The sequence below is a fragment of the Notamacropus eugenii genome, chromosome 2 (genome assembly GCF_028372415.1).
Source record: "Notamacropus eugenii isolate mMacEug1 chromosome 2, mMacEug1.pri_v2, whole genome shotgun sequence".
Lineage (NCBI taxonomy): Eukaryota > Metazoa > Chordata > Mammalia > Diprotodontia > Macropodidae > Notamacropus > Notamacropus eugenii.
In genome coordinates, this window is record NC_092873.1 from 35127706 (window position 1) to 35146049 (window position 18344).

Below are 18344 nucleotides of genomic sequence, written 5' to 3' on the forward strand. Positions count from 1 at the left end.
AAAAACATGATTCTGAGGAGAGGTTGGTCTCTAGGGGGTCCTGGATACAAAAAAGATGAAGACCCCTTGGGCTAGTGTCCAGTGCTCCTCTGCTCATCAACACATGGATGGCTGGAGCTTTGGGGTCAGTTTCATGGCAGGATAAGAAGGCCTGTCTAAATAGAGGCAGAGCTTGAGAAGGTAGGGATGGGGTGAGAGTGTTGCTCAGATATCTAGAGTGGGAAGAGATCTTAGAGGCCATCTAGTTCAACTTTTCATTTTAAAGAGGGGGAAATAGAGGCTCAGGGACATTAAATGGGTTTCCCAGAGTTACAGAAGCAGTTCCTCTGTTCCAAGAGACAGTATTTCTTCCATTGTTTCTTGCTTTGCAATATAAGGGCAACTCTTCGCATTGAATATTGATAGAAAACACAACTTACTTTGGACTGGCCAGGCAGGCGGGAGTAGGCTGTGTAGACATCCCAGAGCACTCCCTTCTGTGTCATCTCCTTCATCTCCTCTCGATACAGATGGTCCATGTCGGGATGTCGGCATCCGAACACCAAGGTCATGTTGGCAGTCTTGATACCTAGGGGAGACAACAGGCTGTAGTTACCAAGGCAGACACAAGAGGGTGATGTGCCCTAAGAAATACTGCCTGACATCTAGTTGGTTATAGTGAAATAATAAAGGTTTGACGGAGAGGGAGAGGGAATCTGGGAAGGGTTGTGATGTTGAAATTCACTTTTATATTCTCTCTCTCTCTCTCTCTCTCTCTCTCTCTCTCTCTCTCTCTCTCTCTCTCTCTCTCTCTCTCTCTCTCTCTCTCTCTTTCTCTCTCTCTCTCTTTCTCTCTCTCTCTCCTCTCTGTCTGTGTGCGTGTGTCTCTGTCTCTGTCTCTCTCTTTCCCTCACTCCTCTTTGTCTGTATTTCTGTCTCTCAGAGTTAGAGGTAGTTTCAGAGGCATTCTAGTCACAGATAAGGCACCTTGAAGACCACATAATCCCATTCCCTCATTCCACAAGTGAGGAAAGGGAGGCACAGAGAAGTTCAGTGACTTCCCTTAGATCACACAGATATTGCATAGCAGAAGTAGTATTTGAATCCAGCTCTTTGACTCTAGTCTAAGGTCATTTTTCTCAGGAATATAGGAGGTAGAGAAGTGGTGATGGTGTGTGCGTGGTGGGGAGGGGCTGGGAATTGAGCAGGGCCAGGAGTAACAACTCTGAAAAAGGGACAGGAGGAGATGGAAGCTGAATGATATGGGTAATGTAAATTCCTTGAGAGTAATCAGATTCAAGAGTGTTTATCTCCACGTAGTCTTGATCTGATGCCCTAAACACAGCAATTGTACAGTTAGTGATTGCTGCTATCCTGGTTGATAACCTAACTCTGTTTGTTCTCTCAGGGGCTCTTGGGAAAATGGTATGGTGGAAAGAACCAGAGGGGAAGTGTTGCACAATAATTAGAGCACCAGCCTTTGGGTCAGGAAACCCAGGTTCTAGTTCTGGTTCTGACTCTCAGAGGCTGTGTTCATTAACACCTCTCTGGGCCTCAATTGCCTCCTCTGGAAGATGGGGATCATCATCTCCCCTCTTATCCCACAGGGCAAACTTTTCCCCCCAAATAAATGGGAGTTGCCAGTTAGGGAAAGGGTCTTGGGAACTTTACCTTTCTTCTCTCTGTCCACCAGTCGCTGTTGCCAGAAACTCCGGAAGGGGGCGATCCCGGTACCTGGTCCCACCAGGATGCATGGCTGGCTGGGGTCCTCTGGCAGCTGGAAGCCACTAGCACTAATGTGGGGCAAATAAACTTGAGATTATGAGCTTCTCAAGATCCATTACCCCGCGTAATCCCAGCTATCCTTCTCTCCTTGCCTGCTTTTCCACCTCATTAAAGTAAATGAAAAGTGAAGAGGTTTGACCTAATGGCATCATTTTGTAAGAGACAGGGGCCCCAGTATGCTGTATGAAAAATCCTACCAAAAGGGACTGAGAGGGAGGGAGGAGAGAGAGAGAGAGAAAGAGAGATACAGAGACAGAGACAGAGACAGAGACAGAGAGACAGAGAGCTATGTCCATTCCTCCAGGTTTGACTTCTTTGGAGGCCCTGGAGAGCTAGCACCATCCCAGATTTCCTTCACCTGGGCCTTCAGCCCATATCAAGGGCCTCACCTGCGTACAAAGCAGGGTACAGTCTCCTGGAGGTTCAGGTTGCTGAGCCATGTGCTGCAGACCCCATGGTGGAGGGGTCCCTGACCATCTAGGAGGAAAAGGAGAAAATGACCAGTGAGGCAATCGAGTCCCTCAGTCCTTCCCAAAGGTCCAGAATGGACTGGAGGGAGCTGCCACACTGCTTCTGACCCTGCAAAGACCACCTTCTCACCCCTTTGAAGCTTTATCTGCAAGCCTTCTTACCCAGAGTGATGTTGTTGACCTGTCAGGTGAAGGGAGAATCATACAGGGCAAGGAACATTTGACTTCCCAGGAAGTCTGGAGGCATGGGTTCAAGTCCTGCAGCTGCCACTTGGGCAAGTTATTTCTCATCTCCAGCCTCAGTTTCCTTGTCTATACTATGAGGGGTTTTGGACAAGATGGTCTGTAGAAGTTCTTTGTAGCTTTGACATTCTCTGTTCTAATGTTCTAAGTCCCAGGGTCATTTCTATCTCTAACAATCTATTCTAGGTCCCCTCTCTCTTTGGCATTCTCCATTCTCCCTCTAGATCCAATGAAATGCCTCCTGTGACCCTCAGTGCTCTTACCTCTGGTCCGGTAAGTGACCACAGCCACAGTCAGGTGGATCTCCTTGGGGGTGAGGTCCCGAGATGAACTTATGGAATAGTAGCGTGGCCTCAGCAGGGGCAATTGCGTGAGCAGGAAAGTAGCTGAGATTTGGATGGAGGGAAACTCTTCCAGCACTTCCAGGAATGTGGGGCTGTTGGTGAACTTCCATTTGTTGTACTCAGAGGTCTGAAAACCAAAGGTGGTGTTAGAAACCCCCTGGAATTCCCCTTGGTTCTGAGCATCCATCAGTCAGAGATCATTTGGAACTTTAACTAAGCCAGTGGGATGGGAGCTCTGCCTCAGGGTACTGAAATTTAGAGGGTTCTAACAGCATCCAGACTCCACTAGGCTAGAAGGTCTATATCTTACGTAAACTTTACTACATCTCTCCTAGGACACAACTCTGTGTACTATGGGCATTGAATAAATTCTCAATAATTGAATTATAATACTCCTTTCTCCTCCCAGAATTCCTATTAATATTACAAATCGAAAAGTATTTGGATTATGAGCCTACTATGTGCCAGGCATTGTACTACATTCTGGAGACAGATACAAAAGTAAAGAAAGGGCTTATATTTTACTAACTCCTTCTTAAACCTGTTTCAAAAACCCTTCTTTCCCCACCTCCATCCCCCTTAAGTGCTACATAAGTTCAGGTCAGGCATGAAACAACTTTTGTTCCTTTTCTTTCCCTAAGAATATCAATATTCCCTGTAGAATGTTTTAACTTCCTTCCTTCCTGTCCTTTCCATAAAAAATTAGGACTATAGTCCAACCAGGTTTTGTTTTCTGTATCTGCCTTTAAAATGGATAGATCCTGGTAAGCAGGACCTAGATCCTTGTAAAGCAGCTTTACATAAAGCCTTGTGCTCAGGCAGACCCCACTGTAGTGCCCTGAGGAACTTGGTCATCCTCAAAAGACCAAACCATGGAACAGTGAGTCCCCACTGGTCTCTGACCACGACTTCTCCCTCTTGTCCCCCTGAAAAATGGCCAAACAAGAGAGCATCCCGAGTAGTTCACTGCTGGACATTTGCCTTGTGTCCAGTTGCTCCCTTCAGGGAACCCCTAGAAATTTACTTGCTACCAATGCAGAGCCCAGTTTGACACTAAATGGGGAGTCCAAAAATTATGGGTAGGAAAATCCACTTAATTTTCCACAGCCTCTTTACCAAACTTTCCTCTTCTAAAGACATTGATGGGGTACCCTAATGCAGGGATCTGCATTTTGATTGGAGAAAAAAGTTGCATCTTTATTTTCACAAATCCCTAACTGAAATTAAGCATTTCCTTTGACGATTTAAAACTATCGTTCTGAGAAGGGTTCACCAGTCTCCAAAGGGTCCAGAATCCAAATATGGTTAAGCATTTATGCCTTGGTGGGGCTAAGGCATTGAAGACCAGCTCTGGGAGGTTATTTCTTTCCCCATGCTTCCATCCCTGTCCATAATCACATTAGTACCTGGCACAGCGCCTCTAGACTCCTTTTCTCTTCTTCTGAGGTGGCCAGCTGAGCCAACTTTCGGAGTAGCAGCTGGGTTGGAGGGGTAGTGACATCCAGGAAATACGTCAGGGCCTGGTTGAGAGAGCAGGGGGGCAGCTTCTTATCACTTATCCAGTAGTCCCCTGAGTAGAGGAAGAAGGAAACCTTCAGACATGGCCAACACATGACTCATCAGAGAGCTTCTGGAGACCCCACAGAGAGAGAAGGGGCCACCCTCATAGATGAGAATTAAACCACAAAATGAAGAGAAGGAAAGCTGATTTCTGCCACAGCTTAAGTCTCTCACCGAGAGGGATCTGATTTATTTCAGATGACTGTTGTTGAGTCGTTTGTGACTTTCCACATCCCATTTGGGGTTTTCTTGGCAGAGATACTGGAGTGGTTTGCCATTTCCTTCTCCAGATCATTTAACAGATAAGGAAACTGAAGCAAATTAATTTGAGTGACTTGCCCAGGGTCATGAAGCTAGCAAATGTCTGAGGCTGAATTTGAACTCAGGTCTTCCTGACACCAGGGTTGGCATTCTGTCCACTATACTATGAAGTAGGTCCAATGGCCTAAGCCTCTGACACAATCCCATGGTGTTAGGAACCTTGTTTAATACTAGCTTGAAAAGAAAGAACTTTCCAGCCTGTACTGGTGTAAGGATTTTTCTATAAAGATAGATTATCCTTTGGATGAGAAGGGATGCTACTGACCCAACACAGAATGTTATGTTCAACTTGATTTATCCCTTGGTAGGGGAATCATAGGACTATTGATATAGAACTGGGAGGGACCTCAGAGGGCATCTCAGTCAACACTTTCATTTTATAGATGAAAATCTGGAGGTCTAGGGAAGTTGGATGACTTAGCCTAGGTCAAGTAGGCTCTGGAAGGGAGATTCAAACCTGGGTCATCCTCTCTTCTCTTATACCATGCTGTATCTTGGTTTGGGCTGAACTAATCCAGTGTTCCTTTTGACAAGTGGCCTACATTTATAGGACAATAGGCCAGAGTCAGGGTGAAGCCCAAGACTTGAATAAAACAAAATGATTTTCCCATCTGTAACGAGGAAGAACCATCCTTTCTCTTGCCTATGTCATATGCAAGGTATGAAGATAACATGAGATGTTATGATGGGAAAGCAATTTCAACCTCAAGTTCTATATTAAAAACATATAAGCCTAAAATTTTATTAGTGTAGGGAGCTTACAGTAAGGAAAGTGCCTCTATCAATGCAGTTTAAATGAAAAATAAGCTAAATGAAATATTTATTACAATAAAATAAATCATAAATAAAAAGAGAGAAAGACATGGCTCTGCGATTTAGTCTTAGAAAGTTTTCTAGGCTCTGACAGGTTACTTGACTTATCTAGGGTCACACAGTCAGCAAGTATCAGAGATTGGACATGACCCCCTAACTTCCTAATGTCAAAGCCAGCTCTATCCACAAGGTCAGGTAGCCTCTCTTTATTAGATATGATTGACCAGTTGAATGAAAAAGGAATCTAATCTTTGTGCTCCCTTCCTCCCAAAATCCTCCCAAATGACTACTTAGATATGGGGTTTTGTAACTATGAAGTATTAGATGAGCATAATCTACTTGGAAAAGTATGTGGTTGATTCAATTCAAGAGACAAGGGGTCTAGTGCATAGAGTGTTGTATTTAGAGTTAAGAATACTCAGGTTCAAATTACATCTCTGACATTTATTACCTGTATGCCTGTGAGTGAGTCATTTAACATCGATATACCTTAGACAACTTCCTAGCCCTAGAAGGGTTGCCCTGACAGCAAAAGATTGCATATCAGGAGTCCTTCATGCTCAAAGATTCTTTTCACATTTGCATTCAATCAGTCCATTCCCCTACTTCTCCCTAAGTCTGCTTTAAAAGCAACATGGCACCATGGAAAAAGAGTTGAATTTGGGATCAGGATCTAGGTTCAAATTGTGGCTCTGTGTGACCTTAAAATAATGAATTCTAAGTTACTTTCCCATTTAACATCTCATGCTGTCTATCCTTCCTCCCATTTTATGGATGGGGAAACCCATTTTGTTTAATTCCACAGTCATAGGCTACACCCCTCAGCCCTGGACAAATGTGTTATAAACGTAGACCACCAGTCAGCAAGCTCACAGAGTATGAGGGCATGGCTAACTCAGTCCAAACTGGAACTCATCATGGTGCAGTGGAAAGACTGAGGATTTCGGACTAAAAAGGTCCTCTGTACAGCTCCCACCTCTGATGCTTTCTACATTTAAAGCCCCTTATGACCTTTAGTCCTTAGCTTCATCCTATGTAAAATGAGCAAGTTGGACCCCATGACCTATGAGGTCCCTTTTAGGTCTATACCTATGATCTTATGAGAGACAGGTGTCTCTTCCCCAGCTCTTCCTGGCAGGCAAGGTTCCAAAGAGGTATTCTTTCTTGTTGGCCTTCTGGTCATTTTTGCTAGAATTTTACTAGGTGGTTATTTACAAGACTGGTCTACTCGCCCCAGCCTTCCCTAACTCACCTATGGCAAATGCCCAATGAAGTCTCTGGGCTGAAAAACCAGTTTAGATATCAGAGTGACATCCTAGAATTCTTGGATGAGGAAGGGAGCTTGAGAAGGGGCTGGTATCTTGGATTTACCCTTTCGTCAAGAACTTACCATTCTCATCACGAGTTTCTAGGCGGATGGATTGGTGAGGTGATGGGCAATCCTTAACTCGATCTATAATACCCTGAACGATGGTGGGTTGGTTGCCAGGAAAAACCCCAAGATGCTCTCCTGGTACATAATTCAGATTCTCATTTCCTTCACAAGAAAGTTTAATGAGGAGGGTTGCCCGGCTAGGAGAGAAATGAGAGAACCACAGTGACATCAGTAGGATTTTTTTTATGGTCTAGGGATGGGTGGACCCCCTGGCTCCAGTTTCCCCAGGAAATGTGTCCATCCCTTCACCCATCAATCTGACCCCCTGGTCTAAAAGTCAAGGAGCTACTTCTAAATCTGGTAGTTAATAGAGTGACTGAGTCTTGGGGTTCAGGGGGTTTGCTTCCAGAAGGTGGGTTCTGCTTGTGCAGGTGTTGGATTCCCAGAAAGAGCCAAAATCCATTTACTGGACATTTTCCCAAAGCGAGTAGCCTTGGCTCACAAGTTCTACAAACAGATTGCCCCACCCCTACCCAGTAGAAATCTCTTCCTGCTTAGAGATTGAGTCCTTTTATTCATATCTATTCTCTTCATGTTTATTCTGTATATATTTCTATGTGTACTTGTTGACTTTAAAGTATAAGCTTCCCAAGAGAAGGGATTATTTCATTAATTTTCTTTGTAGCCCTAGGACCTAGCACAGTGTCTTACACATAGTAGGCTCTTAATAAATGCTTGTTGATTGATCAACTAGTTTGATTTCTCTTTCCTTTTGTGCATTAAAAAGTTAAACTCCTTGAACTCCTTTGGAAATTTTGTTCTGTGTTGGAAAGTGCTGTTCACTGTACCTGGATTTGAGGCTCTGCAGATTCTGTCTTGATTTGAGCCGCATGGAAAACACATTCTTGGCATGCATACTGCTGAGAGCTGTGGTGGAGAGAAGTATAACAAATGCATGATTTGCTTACATGTTGCATGGAGGGAGGGACAGGGAATTCATTGTCCTTTGCCTGAGTGTATTTTCTAAGGCTACTCTTAAATGAGGGATCTTGATGGTCCCTGGGAGAAGAAGGCAGGGAAGAGAGAGGCTCATTAAACACACAGGGGATGAATGAAGTCATCTAAATTAGAGACTGCCGATTGTCATCTCATCATGATGTTAGGACCCTAACTCATACCTCTTTACTAAAACCTTGCTAGCATTTATCACATAATACCAGGGAAATGCAGGAGCTAAGTCAAACTCAGGTCAGAAGATGATTGTTAAACTTTTCAGTATGAGCATTTATGCCCCAGAAATCTATCAATGTTACAAATTGGGGCTCAATTGTTTTGGTGATTGTCTTAAGAAAATGATGGAGAAAATGCCAATGATTCAAGTTAAATTTAAAAGTGGGTCCTGTTAGTATTTCTTCCTCCAGAACCAATTGTTAAACATCTACCAGCATATCTATAGTATAGCTCTCTCCTTTCATGCCAACTCCATCACCTTTCCCTTAGCCTTACTTAGGGATGAACAGAGAAAGTTTCCTGAAATATTACGTAACATGCTCCCCTGAACCATTGACTCTTCTCGCCAACATTATGCCAAGTAACCTCAAAGCTGACTGGCCCACCTTGGGTCCTGGGACTCTCAATTGCATGGCATGGACCTTCTAAAATTCTGTTACAGGGAAGGATGGAAACTCCATGGGTACAGAGAAGCCAGATACCTTTGTTGAGGTCCAGGGGTTGGAGATCCTGTACAAGGCGATAATTTTTAGGGTTCCAGGTTTCATTGGTAGTATATAACTTGGGAATCTGAATTGTTTGCCTGGCTTGGATGTCAAAGGTCTCACAGGCCACCTGGGATAAAAGAGGAAGAAATATTGGCAACTTCTCGTAGTTCAGTACACAACTGATGAGGGAGTCAACAAACATTCATCAAGCACCTACTATGTGCTAGACACAATGAAGGAAAATAGAACTTATACAGGTGAGGAAAGAGATGGTGAATGATCCTTCCTGGAAAAGAAAAAGCCAAAGAAGAAAAGAATGATAATAGTTTTATAAGAAGGAACAAGAGAAATTCTAGGCTTTGGGATGGTGGATCTGTACTGTACACACCTGAAAAATTAAATATTAGTCCAAGAATGAAGGAATGACAGTAGAGATGTCATATATCAGGACAGGATAAAACAAGTGAATAGAAACAGGTTGGTCTTATAGGAATTCAGAGGGAGTGAGATTGGCCACTTGGGAAGGTCAGGGAAGGTTTCTCAGATCAATCAACAGATATTTACTAAGTATCTACTATGTGCCTGGCACTGTGCTCCAGCACTAGAGATTTAAAAGTAAAAAAGAACAATCACTGCCTTCAATAAGCTTGTGTCATGGATTCAATCTAGGCCTTAAAGAAAGAGAAAGGGAGGCTATTGCAGCAAAGGGAAACGGTGTCAGCAAAAGCATGGAACTGGAAACTGTGGGCTGTGTTTGGTGGGTGCTATGATTTTAACTTCCAGTCCAAGTACAGGACATAATTAAGAGTACTAGATTATTTGTATTTAAATTTAGGCAAATTTATGACAATATATGAGGAAAAAACCTCCAAGTTATCTAAAGTTGAATGGATTACTTCAAAAGAGAGTAAATTACCCATTACTGTAGGCCTTTAACTAGAAGTGAGATGACCACTTGCTGGTGGTGAAAGATTTTATTCCCAAAGGGGATGTCAATTAAAATGCCTGATACCTTTTCCATGTCTATATCCCTTTTAAAAATGAAAATGGATTTTAGAGCCTTATATTTTGTTATGAACATAATTGTTCCCCAAGCTCCTTCCTCAAGTTTTGCTCAGGATAGAATTTTCCAAAAAAGCAATGAAATAATGCCTAGAGACTTGTCCTCCTCTAGATAGGAGATGGAAGACTCCAATTGCCTGAGCCTGGTCATGACTAAGCATGATGGCAATGTTCCCAGGCAACAGTAGTGCCAATGTGCCACCCTGGGAATTTCCTACAAATGCAACTCTCCAGACCCCAACTAGGAAACTACCTTGAAGGTATTCAGTGCCCAGCTGCAGTAAGCCTCATCTTGGCCACTGAGTTCATCTCCTTCACCGGTGGGTACAAGTTGAGAAGCTCCTAGTTGCAAAAACTTCTGGTCGATGTCATGGGCAAAGGCACAGAACTGGGGGTACATACTGGAGCCGAGACCAAACACAGCATATCTGTCCACATAAGAGACACATAGTGGGGAGGTAAGCAGGAGGTGAGAATTTGGGGGGGGGGGGGAATCACAAAGAGACCTGGCCTGATATCAAGCAGCGGGGGGAGCAGGAAAAAGACCTACCTGAATTTATTGTTTAGCTTCTTCAGGAGAAATAGGGACTTCTTCAGTTTCTAGAAAGAGGAAGCATCACAGAATTCTCAGGCTCCAAAGTCAAATAAGCTGGTGCTTCCAAGTACATTGTAAAGTCACCATGTTCAAATTTGGACTCATCATCTTCTTCCCTCCCCCACACTCTGCTCCTCCTAATTTCTCCATTTCTGTCCAGGGTGCTACCATCCTTTCAGGTACTCAGGTTTACAGCCTTGGAGTCATCCTTAGCCCTTCATTTTCCCACTGGGTGCACACTGTAGCCAAGTCTGCCTCTACAAATAAGTTCTAGAGCTAGAAGGGGCCTCAGAAACCATCCTGTGCAAGCTCTTCATTTTTCAAATGAGGAAACTGAGGCCAAAAAGGGTGAAGTGACTTGCACAAGTCCCACAACTAGGACGTGTCTGAGGCTGGATTTGAACTCAGGAAGATGAGTCTTCCTGACTGACTCCAGACTTTCCTCTCTGCACCATGGCATCACCTAGTGGCCCCCCAGGGCAGCCCACAGGGAGTTCTTATGTAGGGTTTAGTGGCCCCTGTCTCTATGTCAGTTTGATGATACTGCTCTAAGCCCTCACCTTTGCCTACTGGTTTCTCTCACTTTCAACACTCAGTCCTACCTAGTTCTTCCAGCTGCTAGTCACTTCACCTCTATGATTGTCTTCCATTTACACTAACTATATCTTACATGTACCCAGTTATTTACATATTATTATCTTTTCTATTAGAATAGTCACTCCTTGAGGGAAGGAAATTTTGCCCTTTTTTTTGTAGCCCCAACACTTAGTGTAGTAAACACAGAATAAATGCTTGTTGACTGACTAATATTTGGACAGCACTCAAACCCTCTCTGGTCACTATCACAGCCAGGAGTCAAAACCCCGAGAATTATCCCCCAATATATTCAGGTCCATAGTAATGGACCTCTTAAAGGAAGAACATATCAGTGAAGAAAGCTGTTTCTGGCTCTCTTACCAGTGGAATATTGTCCACTACTAGGACTGCTTTAAAACAAATGAACCATTAACATATCAAAGGCAATGTGGCTCCAAGGAGAGACTGAGGCTCAGGTCCCATCTATGATGCATACTGATTGTGTGACCCTGGGAAAGTCATTTAAACTTCTAGGCAACTCTAAGACTCTAATTCTTGACAGTTGTATCCCATAATCCCAGTGGAATGAAGGAATTCTATATTTTCCATTTTGGTGAAACTTACCTCCCCATTTCCGGGAGAATCTCCATTTCCAAAAGTGCTGGTAACCACCAGAAGTAGCTTCTCTTTTTCTAGGTCACTCAGGTTGTATTCATCCATGCAGAGAATCTGAAAGAAACAATGACCCTAAATTTAGCCTTCAAGGAGTCAGTTTTACCAGTCATGCTTTTCAACATGGAGAAATGCATGAGAGGTGAGCAGTGAGTAGATCCAGTAAGTGGTTTGAGACTCTGAGTTGGTCCTACTGTGGAAGCTGGTGAGATAGAACAAAGCAGAGTCTGCAGATAGTAGGGCATTAGGGAAGGCTGAGGAACAGCCAGGCAGGGATTCCAAGAGATGTTAATCTGGATCTACACCAAATCATCTTAGCTGTCTGTTTGATATGAGTATCCAAAGAAAAGTAGAGTTTGCCCCTTCCTCTCTATGAACGACCTCCTGGATACTGGTGCCATGGTAAGAGAATCAGAAATGAAGATCTCATAATCCCAGAATCTCAGTGTTAGAAGTGACCCAAGAGGTCACCTAGAGTACCTGTACCTGAATGGGAGCCATTTGGCATCTTTAGAGTTCAAACATTTGGCCTAAAGGCAATAATGAGTTATTTACGCAAACTTTCTAGCTGAGGCCTGATCTAACCAGTGAGAAGTGACTGTTCTTCAGACAATGTAGACACTTGAAAGCATAAGATATCGTGGAAGGGTTGCTGGATTTAGGCATAGGAGGACTTGAATTCAAACACTGTCTTTACCACTTGCTACCTGTGCAACCTTGAGCAAATCATTTAGCTTTTCTGGGCCTCAGTTTCCCCAACTGTGAAATGAAAGAGTTGGACTATATGACCTCTAGGGTCCCTTACAGCTTGAGATCCTATGACTTCTCTCCAGCTACTGCCATAACCATGAGCCAAAGAATCATAGGATTCTTGATCAATACCTGGAAGGGACCACAAAGGCTGTCTAGTCCTTATTTTTCAGATGAGGATACTGAGGACCAGGGAAGTCAACTTGTCAAAGGTAACAGGTAATAGGCATCTAAGAGAGAGTTTGAATTCAAGTCCTTTGAGTCTAGAACCAATACTCTTTCCCCTGAACCATTCCTCATAGTGTATTAAGGGACATAGTAATGGTTCCCTGAGAACAATGGTTCCCATCCATAGTAATGATTTCCAAAGAATATTGATTCATCAGAAATGGTCACCATCCATAGCAAGGGTGCCCAAAGCACAATGTGTCCATAAGAAAAGTCCATCTCTTCCTCTCATTGTATGATGTAGCCCGTAATTAAGACTTTAAAAAGAAATATCTTTTCCATTGGTTTGACTACATCTTTCACAAAACTCATGACTGCAAGCTTTTCTTATCCAAGTCCAAAGTATCAAGATCTGCCAAACACTGAGGTGTTTTATGAGAAAGTGTTAGGAGTCCTGAAGACCACTGCAAGAGAAATGTTCCAAAAATATTTTGGAGCATTGCCCTTGTCTAAGTTATGAAGCATATGTTTAAAAATGTTAAAATCAGATTCATTATTTGATAATCACAATGTGTATCTCATTCTAGCTGGGTCCTCATTCACTTATTCATCCTGGCCCCAAAAGACAGAACTGGGCTCAGTGGGTGAAAGGTAGTGGGAGGCACACTTCAGTTCAACATAAGAGAAATCTCAACAATCAGAGCTGTCCAGATGTTGCAAGTGCCCCATCAGTAGAGGTCTTTAAGCAGAGGCTAGTGACCACCTGGGGATGTTGTAGACTGGATTCATGATTTGAGTGCAGGATGGATTCAGAGGTGTCCTACTCAAGGCCAGTTGGCCAAGAGGCCTGCAAAACTTCTGGGTGCAGCCCAAGTCAGATTAAAATAGGATTGGCAAATGCTTAACAATATAAATAAATATAAAATACAACAGAGATAATGATAATTTGTGGTTTTCTAAATCAAGATACAATCCACAAGGCTCCTTTTCTACTTGAGTTTGATGCCACTGGATTAGATGATTTCTAAGGTTCTCTGCAACTGTAAATTCTATGATTCTGTTTGTAGAATGACAACTCCTGTGTGCATTCCATAAAGTTTGGTCTGGCCCACACTAAAGGAATCTCCACAGAAGGTGGGTGATGTGGACCTCAGAGTGAGCTTCTAGAAAATGATGGCACTGAAGGAGAAGTGAGGCTAGTGATCTGCACAACCCTCCATCACTCAAAACAAAGTCAAGTGCAAGTCAAATCATCATTTCTCTAATGGCATGGTCTTCAGCAACGAAGGATGAACACAATCCTGTGAGTAGATGCAGCTGGCTGAATGCTAACTGGATAACTCACCTCCTCCTCTCCTGTCTGCCTCCCCTTCCCCTTCCTTCTCCTCTCCAAAGGAAGGTAAACTTTGATGGCCAAAAGATGCCCAGCTGACTTGGGTTTTACTAGCTCCTTTCCTATCTCTTCTCCTCTCCTCTCCTCAACTCTCTTCTCCTCTCCTCTCTTTTATCCTGTCCCCTGTCCTGTCCTCTCCCAAAACCTTAAACCAACTGCACTCTGAAACTGGGACTCCACTGGGGCCCTGCTTGAGGGCTCCTCTGGACCCTACTAGCTTGAGAGTGATTATCAATAGTAACTGTTGCTGTTTCCCACCCAGCCCGATGTCTTTCTTTTTCTTGACCTTATTAAAGGGGCCATGCCCTGGCTACTTCTTAAACAGGCTTATTCAATGAATGGGTGTTATCTCACCCTAAGCGAGTGCCTGCAAAGACCTTGGCCTAAAGGACCCAAGGTCTCCCAGTGCATCCTGGGTCATCTCCAGTTATCCTGAGGAATATCTGGTCACTGGATTCACATGGCTCTGGAGGAGAGTGAAGGCTGGTGACTTGCACAGCCCTCCCTCACTCAAAACAAAGTCAAGTGCAAGTCATGTCATCATTTCTCTGATAGCATGGTCTTCTTCAGCAACGAAGGACAAACACAAGAAAATGAATAATGTAAATTATCCCCAAAATATCACATCTTTCCACCCCTACACATCTTCTATTTACCCAGTACAGATCATCTGACAAGCTAGATAACCACTAAGGTTAAAAGGAACAGCTCTGTGTGGGTCTGGTAGGAACCAAAAATTTACCTTAGTATTGAAAGCACAGCTGAACAACTCTCTCAATTCCCTGGCCAGAGTTTCTGATTTTCCCGTCTCTGTTGCAAAGAGCACTGTGGCTTTGATCCGGGTTGCCATGGTCTTGCGTATCAGGACAGTGACAAAGAATACTGCTCTGTGGGGATGGACAGACAGGTGAGGTAAGGTGTCACACACAAAGCAGGGAGGACTGGGATAGGAGAGGTTGATGGAGGGAGACAAGGCTTGAGGTCATAGGAGTTAGTAATTCAAATGATTGCCCACCCACTAACCTTGACCATTATTTCCCTCTCTTCCCTCTCCTCTTACTCCCTTCTTAGCCACTTTGGGGTAGAGGAGAAGAAAGGAAAACAGATTAGATGGTGACTCTAAAATTATACTCAGTAAAGTTGAATTTAGTAGATAGTGTCAAAAGATAACCATTCTTTTTTGATTCCTTCCTCCCCCAAGGCTTAGGGAGTAGAGAGAGGTGAGAGAAGAAACTGATAGGAATAGATTGGAAGAAGATACTGTCATTTCAATTTTAAAATACTGATCTCATACTTACTTGACCAAGACCTTTAATTTTATCTCTCTTTTCTTGGGTCTCTTTTTCTCATCATGCCAGACATGGGTTTTCCAGGCCTCCACCTGGGAAAAAAACATGACACAAGGGAGAAAAGACCCATTAACCTGGGTTTACTCAGAGAATCAGAAGGCTTGGTGAGAAGGCTTAGGAATGGATTCAATTTGAAATATTAGTTCTAGGCAGTTTTCAAAAGAAATCAAATCTATCGATAGTCACATGAAAAATTGCTTCAAATCACAACTGATTAGAGAAATGCAAATAAAAATAACTCTGATGTACCACCTCACACCTATAAGATTGACAGATTTGACAGAAAGGGAAAATGACATATGCTAGAGGGATGTGAAAAAATAGAGGCATTGTTGGTGGAGTTGTGAACTGATCCAACCATCCTGGAGAACAATTTGGAATTATGCCCAAAGGGCTATAAAACCATTTATAACCTTTGACCCAGCAATAGCACTACTAGGTCTATATCCCAAAGAGATCAAAGAAAAGGGAAAAAGGACCTATATGTAGCAAAATATTTATAGCAGCACTTTTTGTGATGACAAAGAATGAGAAATTGAAGGAATGTCTATCAACTGGGGAATGACTGACCAAGTTGTGGTATATGATTGTGATGGAATACTATTGTGCTATAAGAATGATAAGCAGGGTGCTTTCAGAAAAACCTGGAAAGACTTAAATGAATTGATGCAAAATGAAGGGAACAGAACCAGGAGAACATTGTACGCAGTGATGGTAATATTGTATGATGATCAGCTGTGAAAGACTTAGCTACTCTGATTAATATAATGATCCAAGATAATTCCAAAGGACTTATGATGAAAAATGCTATCCACCACAGGCTTGTTGGACAAATGACCCTCTGCTGACCTCTTTCAGGTTTAGTGAAAGTGTACAGAGTGCTGGACTGACACTCTTGAGACTGGGAGTTTGAGTACCTGCTTACCTGGTAATAGTAGAAAGGAGAAAGAATGTAGTTTAGCATCTCTTGGTGAAACACAGGAGTGATGCTCCCAGAGATTGGTGGGACCAGCCAGACCCAATCTGCAGGGCAGCCGCCTCTAGACTTCTGTTCATTCTGCATGTATTTCATGAAGGATTCCGCAGCAGAGTGGTGATCCATGATGGTGACGTTTTGCTTCTGAAAAAGAAGCAAGTGCAAGAGGATACAGTGAGGTGACAAGGGACAAAGAGTATTTATGACCTGTAAAATAGAAATGACAATCATCCTTGGTCTTATTATATACTATTCTGCAAAAATGAAACAAGCAAGAGACAATTGAACAATAGGTGAAATAAATTGGAAAACAATGGAAAACACTTTCTTGAGAGGAAAAACATCTCCAGAAACATCACTGTTAATTCTCACCATATTATATACAACATGCAAAGGAGCTGGGATTATGTCATTATAGGAAACTCCCAGTGTGGTAATTTCCTCTACTAAGGGCATAAGATCCAGTGGAAAGCGTCCTGACTCTGGAGTCAGTAAAAGGAGCTCAGTCTAATCCTGCCTCTGTCTTTTACCACCTAGCTGCCCTTGAACAAATAACTTGAACCTTTTTGGTCCTCAGTTTACTTATCTGTAAAATGAGGGGATTATATGAAATAAACCAATAGAAATAACTAGAATTTACAAAGTGCTCTACATGTTATCTCATTTGATCCTCACAACAACCCTGCTGCTATTATCCTCATTTTACAGATGAAAAAACAGAGTCTGAGAGAGGCCAAGTGATTTTCCCAGTTAGTGTCTGAAGCTAGAATTGAACTCTGGTCTTCTTGATCCCAAGTCCAGCACTCTAGCCACTACAACACCTATGAGCCTACAAGTGACCTCTGAGATATCTCCCAGTGGGATTCTGTTTACTACAATACAAGGCAGAAAGCTAGGAGCGAGTCGCTTCAACTTTCTGACCATCAAAGAGGAAAGTGGCATAGTAGGTAGAGTGCTTGACTTGAAATCAGGAAGACCTGAGTTCAAATCTTGCCTCAGACACTTACTAACTGTGAAACTCTAAGAAAGTCACTTGACCTCTCTCAGACTCAGTTTCCTCATCTGTAAAATAAAGGAGTTAGACTTGATTCCATCTAGAAGGTCCCTTCTAGCTATAGATCCTATCATTCTATAACTGATGACACTAAGTTTCAGGTTAAGTTGGTACTTGATATACTCATAGTCTTCTCAGCTAAGAGGTAGCTAGGGGTCATAGAAGACAAAGCTTGGAGTCAGGATGATGGGAGACTGAATCCTGCTTCAGACATTTACGAGGTATGTGACCCTCTGAAAGCCACTTACCCTCTGTGGGCCTCAGTTTCCTCATCTGTACAATGTGAAGATTAGACTTTAAGGTCCCTTCCAAATCTTTTTGATGCTAACATATCTTAAAGTTTTGGGGACACTTTTGTGAAAGGATGTCAAGAACCTCACTATACCTGGAAGAACAGAAGTGTAGGAAGTTGTCTCATTGAATTCCGGTTGAATTCAACTGGATTTAATTAAATGAGTAGAAGGGCATAGCCCCAACATCTCAGTATGAAGCAGAGATGGCAGAACATATTCCCATCCAATTGTGCCTGTTTCACAAATAAGCTTGGGTTTCCCCTGGATAGGAATTTTTCTCACACAGCTCTTCCTGAACTAGGTCAGCTACCAGATGGCTTTTTTTTTTTCCTGTTTGCACCCAGGTTCTTAATTCTGCTGAAATCCAATAGTCTACTTGACTTTAGAACCCCCTAGGGAGTTCATAAAAACATAGTCCTAGGATGCCATAATTATAACTAGAACAACCAGGACTTTTCCCAGGCACCGAAATTTAGGATAATAGCACTTACAGTCCTTCAGCAGCATAGAGAAGAGGGAGCTTAATTAGAAAGACTGGTTAAATGACTAATATGGTAGGATGTTTTGCCTGATTGAACATGTATATCATATTTCAAAGTGCTTACAGTCTCAGGCAGGGAGGGAGAGAGGAAATTTGGAACTCAAAATTTTTTTTTAAATGAATGTTAAATTTTTCTTTACACATAACTGGGGAAAATAAAATATTATTATTTATAAAAAGAAAGATTAGTTAAAATAAGAAACTGTGAGGCTCCACTCCAAGTGATGCTTAATTGATAACCTCACAGTTTCTGCCACTGAGATTAAAGATTGTTTTGTATAAAAAATCTCTAATCATGCCTTTAACG

General features: G+C 42.7%; 1 protein-coding gene across 1 annotated transcript in view; it reads right to left on the reverse strand.

Annotated features, from left to right (window-relative positions):
- Positions 1-18344, reverse strand: part of NOS2 (nitric oxide synthase 2) — a 44727-nt gene that overhangs the window by 3836 nt on the left and 22547 nt on the right. The window contains exons 11-24 of the mRNA XM_072639748.1: positions 16099-16293; positions 15123-15205; positions 14567-14711; positions 11466-11570; positions 10221-10270; positions 9924-10098; positions 8603-8735; positions 7739-7817; positions 6906-7087; positions 4228-4391; positions 2741-2948; positions 2154-2241; positions 1651-1772; positions 420-568 (exon numbers count right to left, since the gene is read on the reverse strand). Of these exons, the coding sequence (XP_072495849.1) occupies positions 420-568; positions 1651-1772; positions 2154-2241; positions 2741-2948; positions 4228-4391; positions 6906-7087; positions 7739-7817; positions 8603-8735; positions 9924-10098; positions 10221-10270; positions 11466-11570; positions 14567-14711; positions 15123-15205; positions 16099-16293 (1878 nt within the window). The remainder of the gene's footprint in view (positions 1-419; positions 569-1650; positions 1773-2153; positions 2242-2740; positions 2949-4227; positions 4392-6905; positions 7088-7738; positions 7818-8602; positions 8736-9923; positions 10099-10220; positions 10271-11465; positions 11571-14566; positions 14712-15122; positions 15206-16098; positions 16294-18344) is intronic.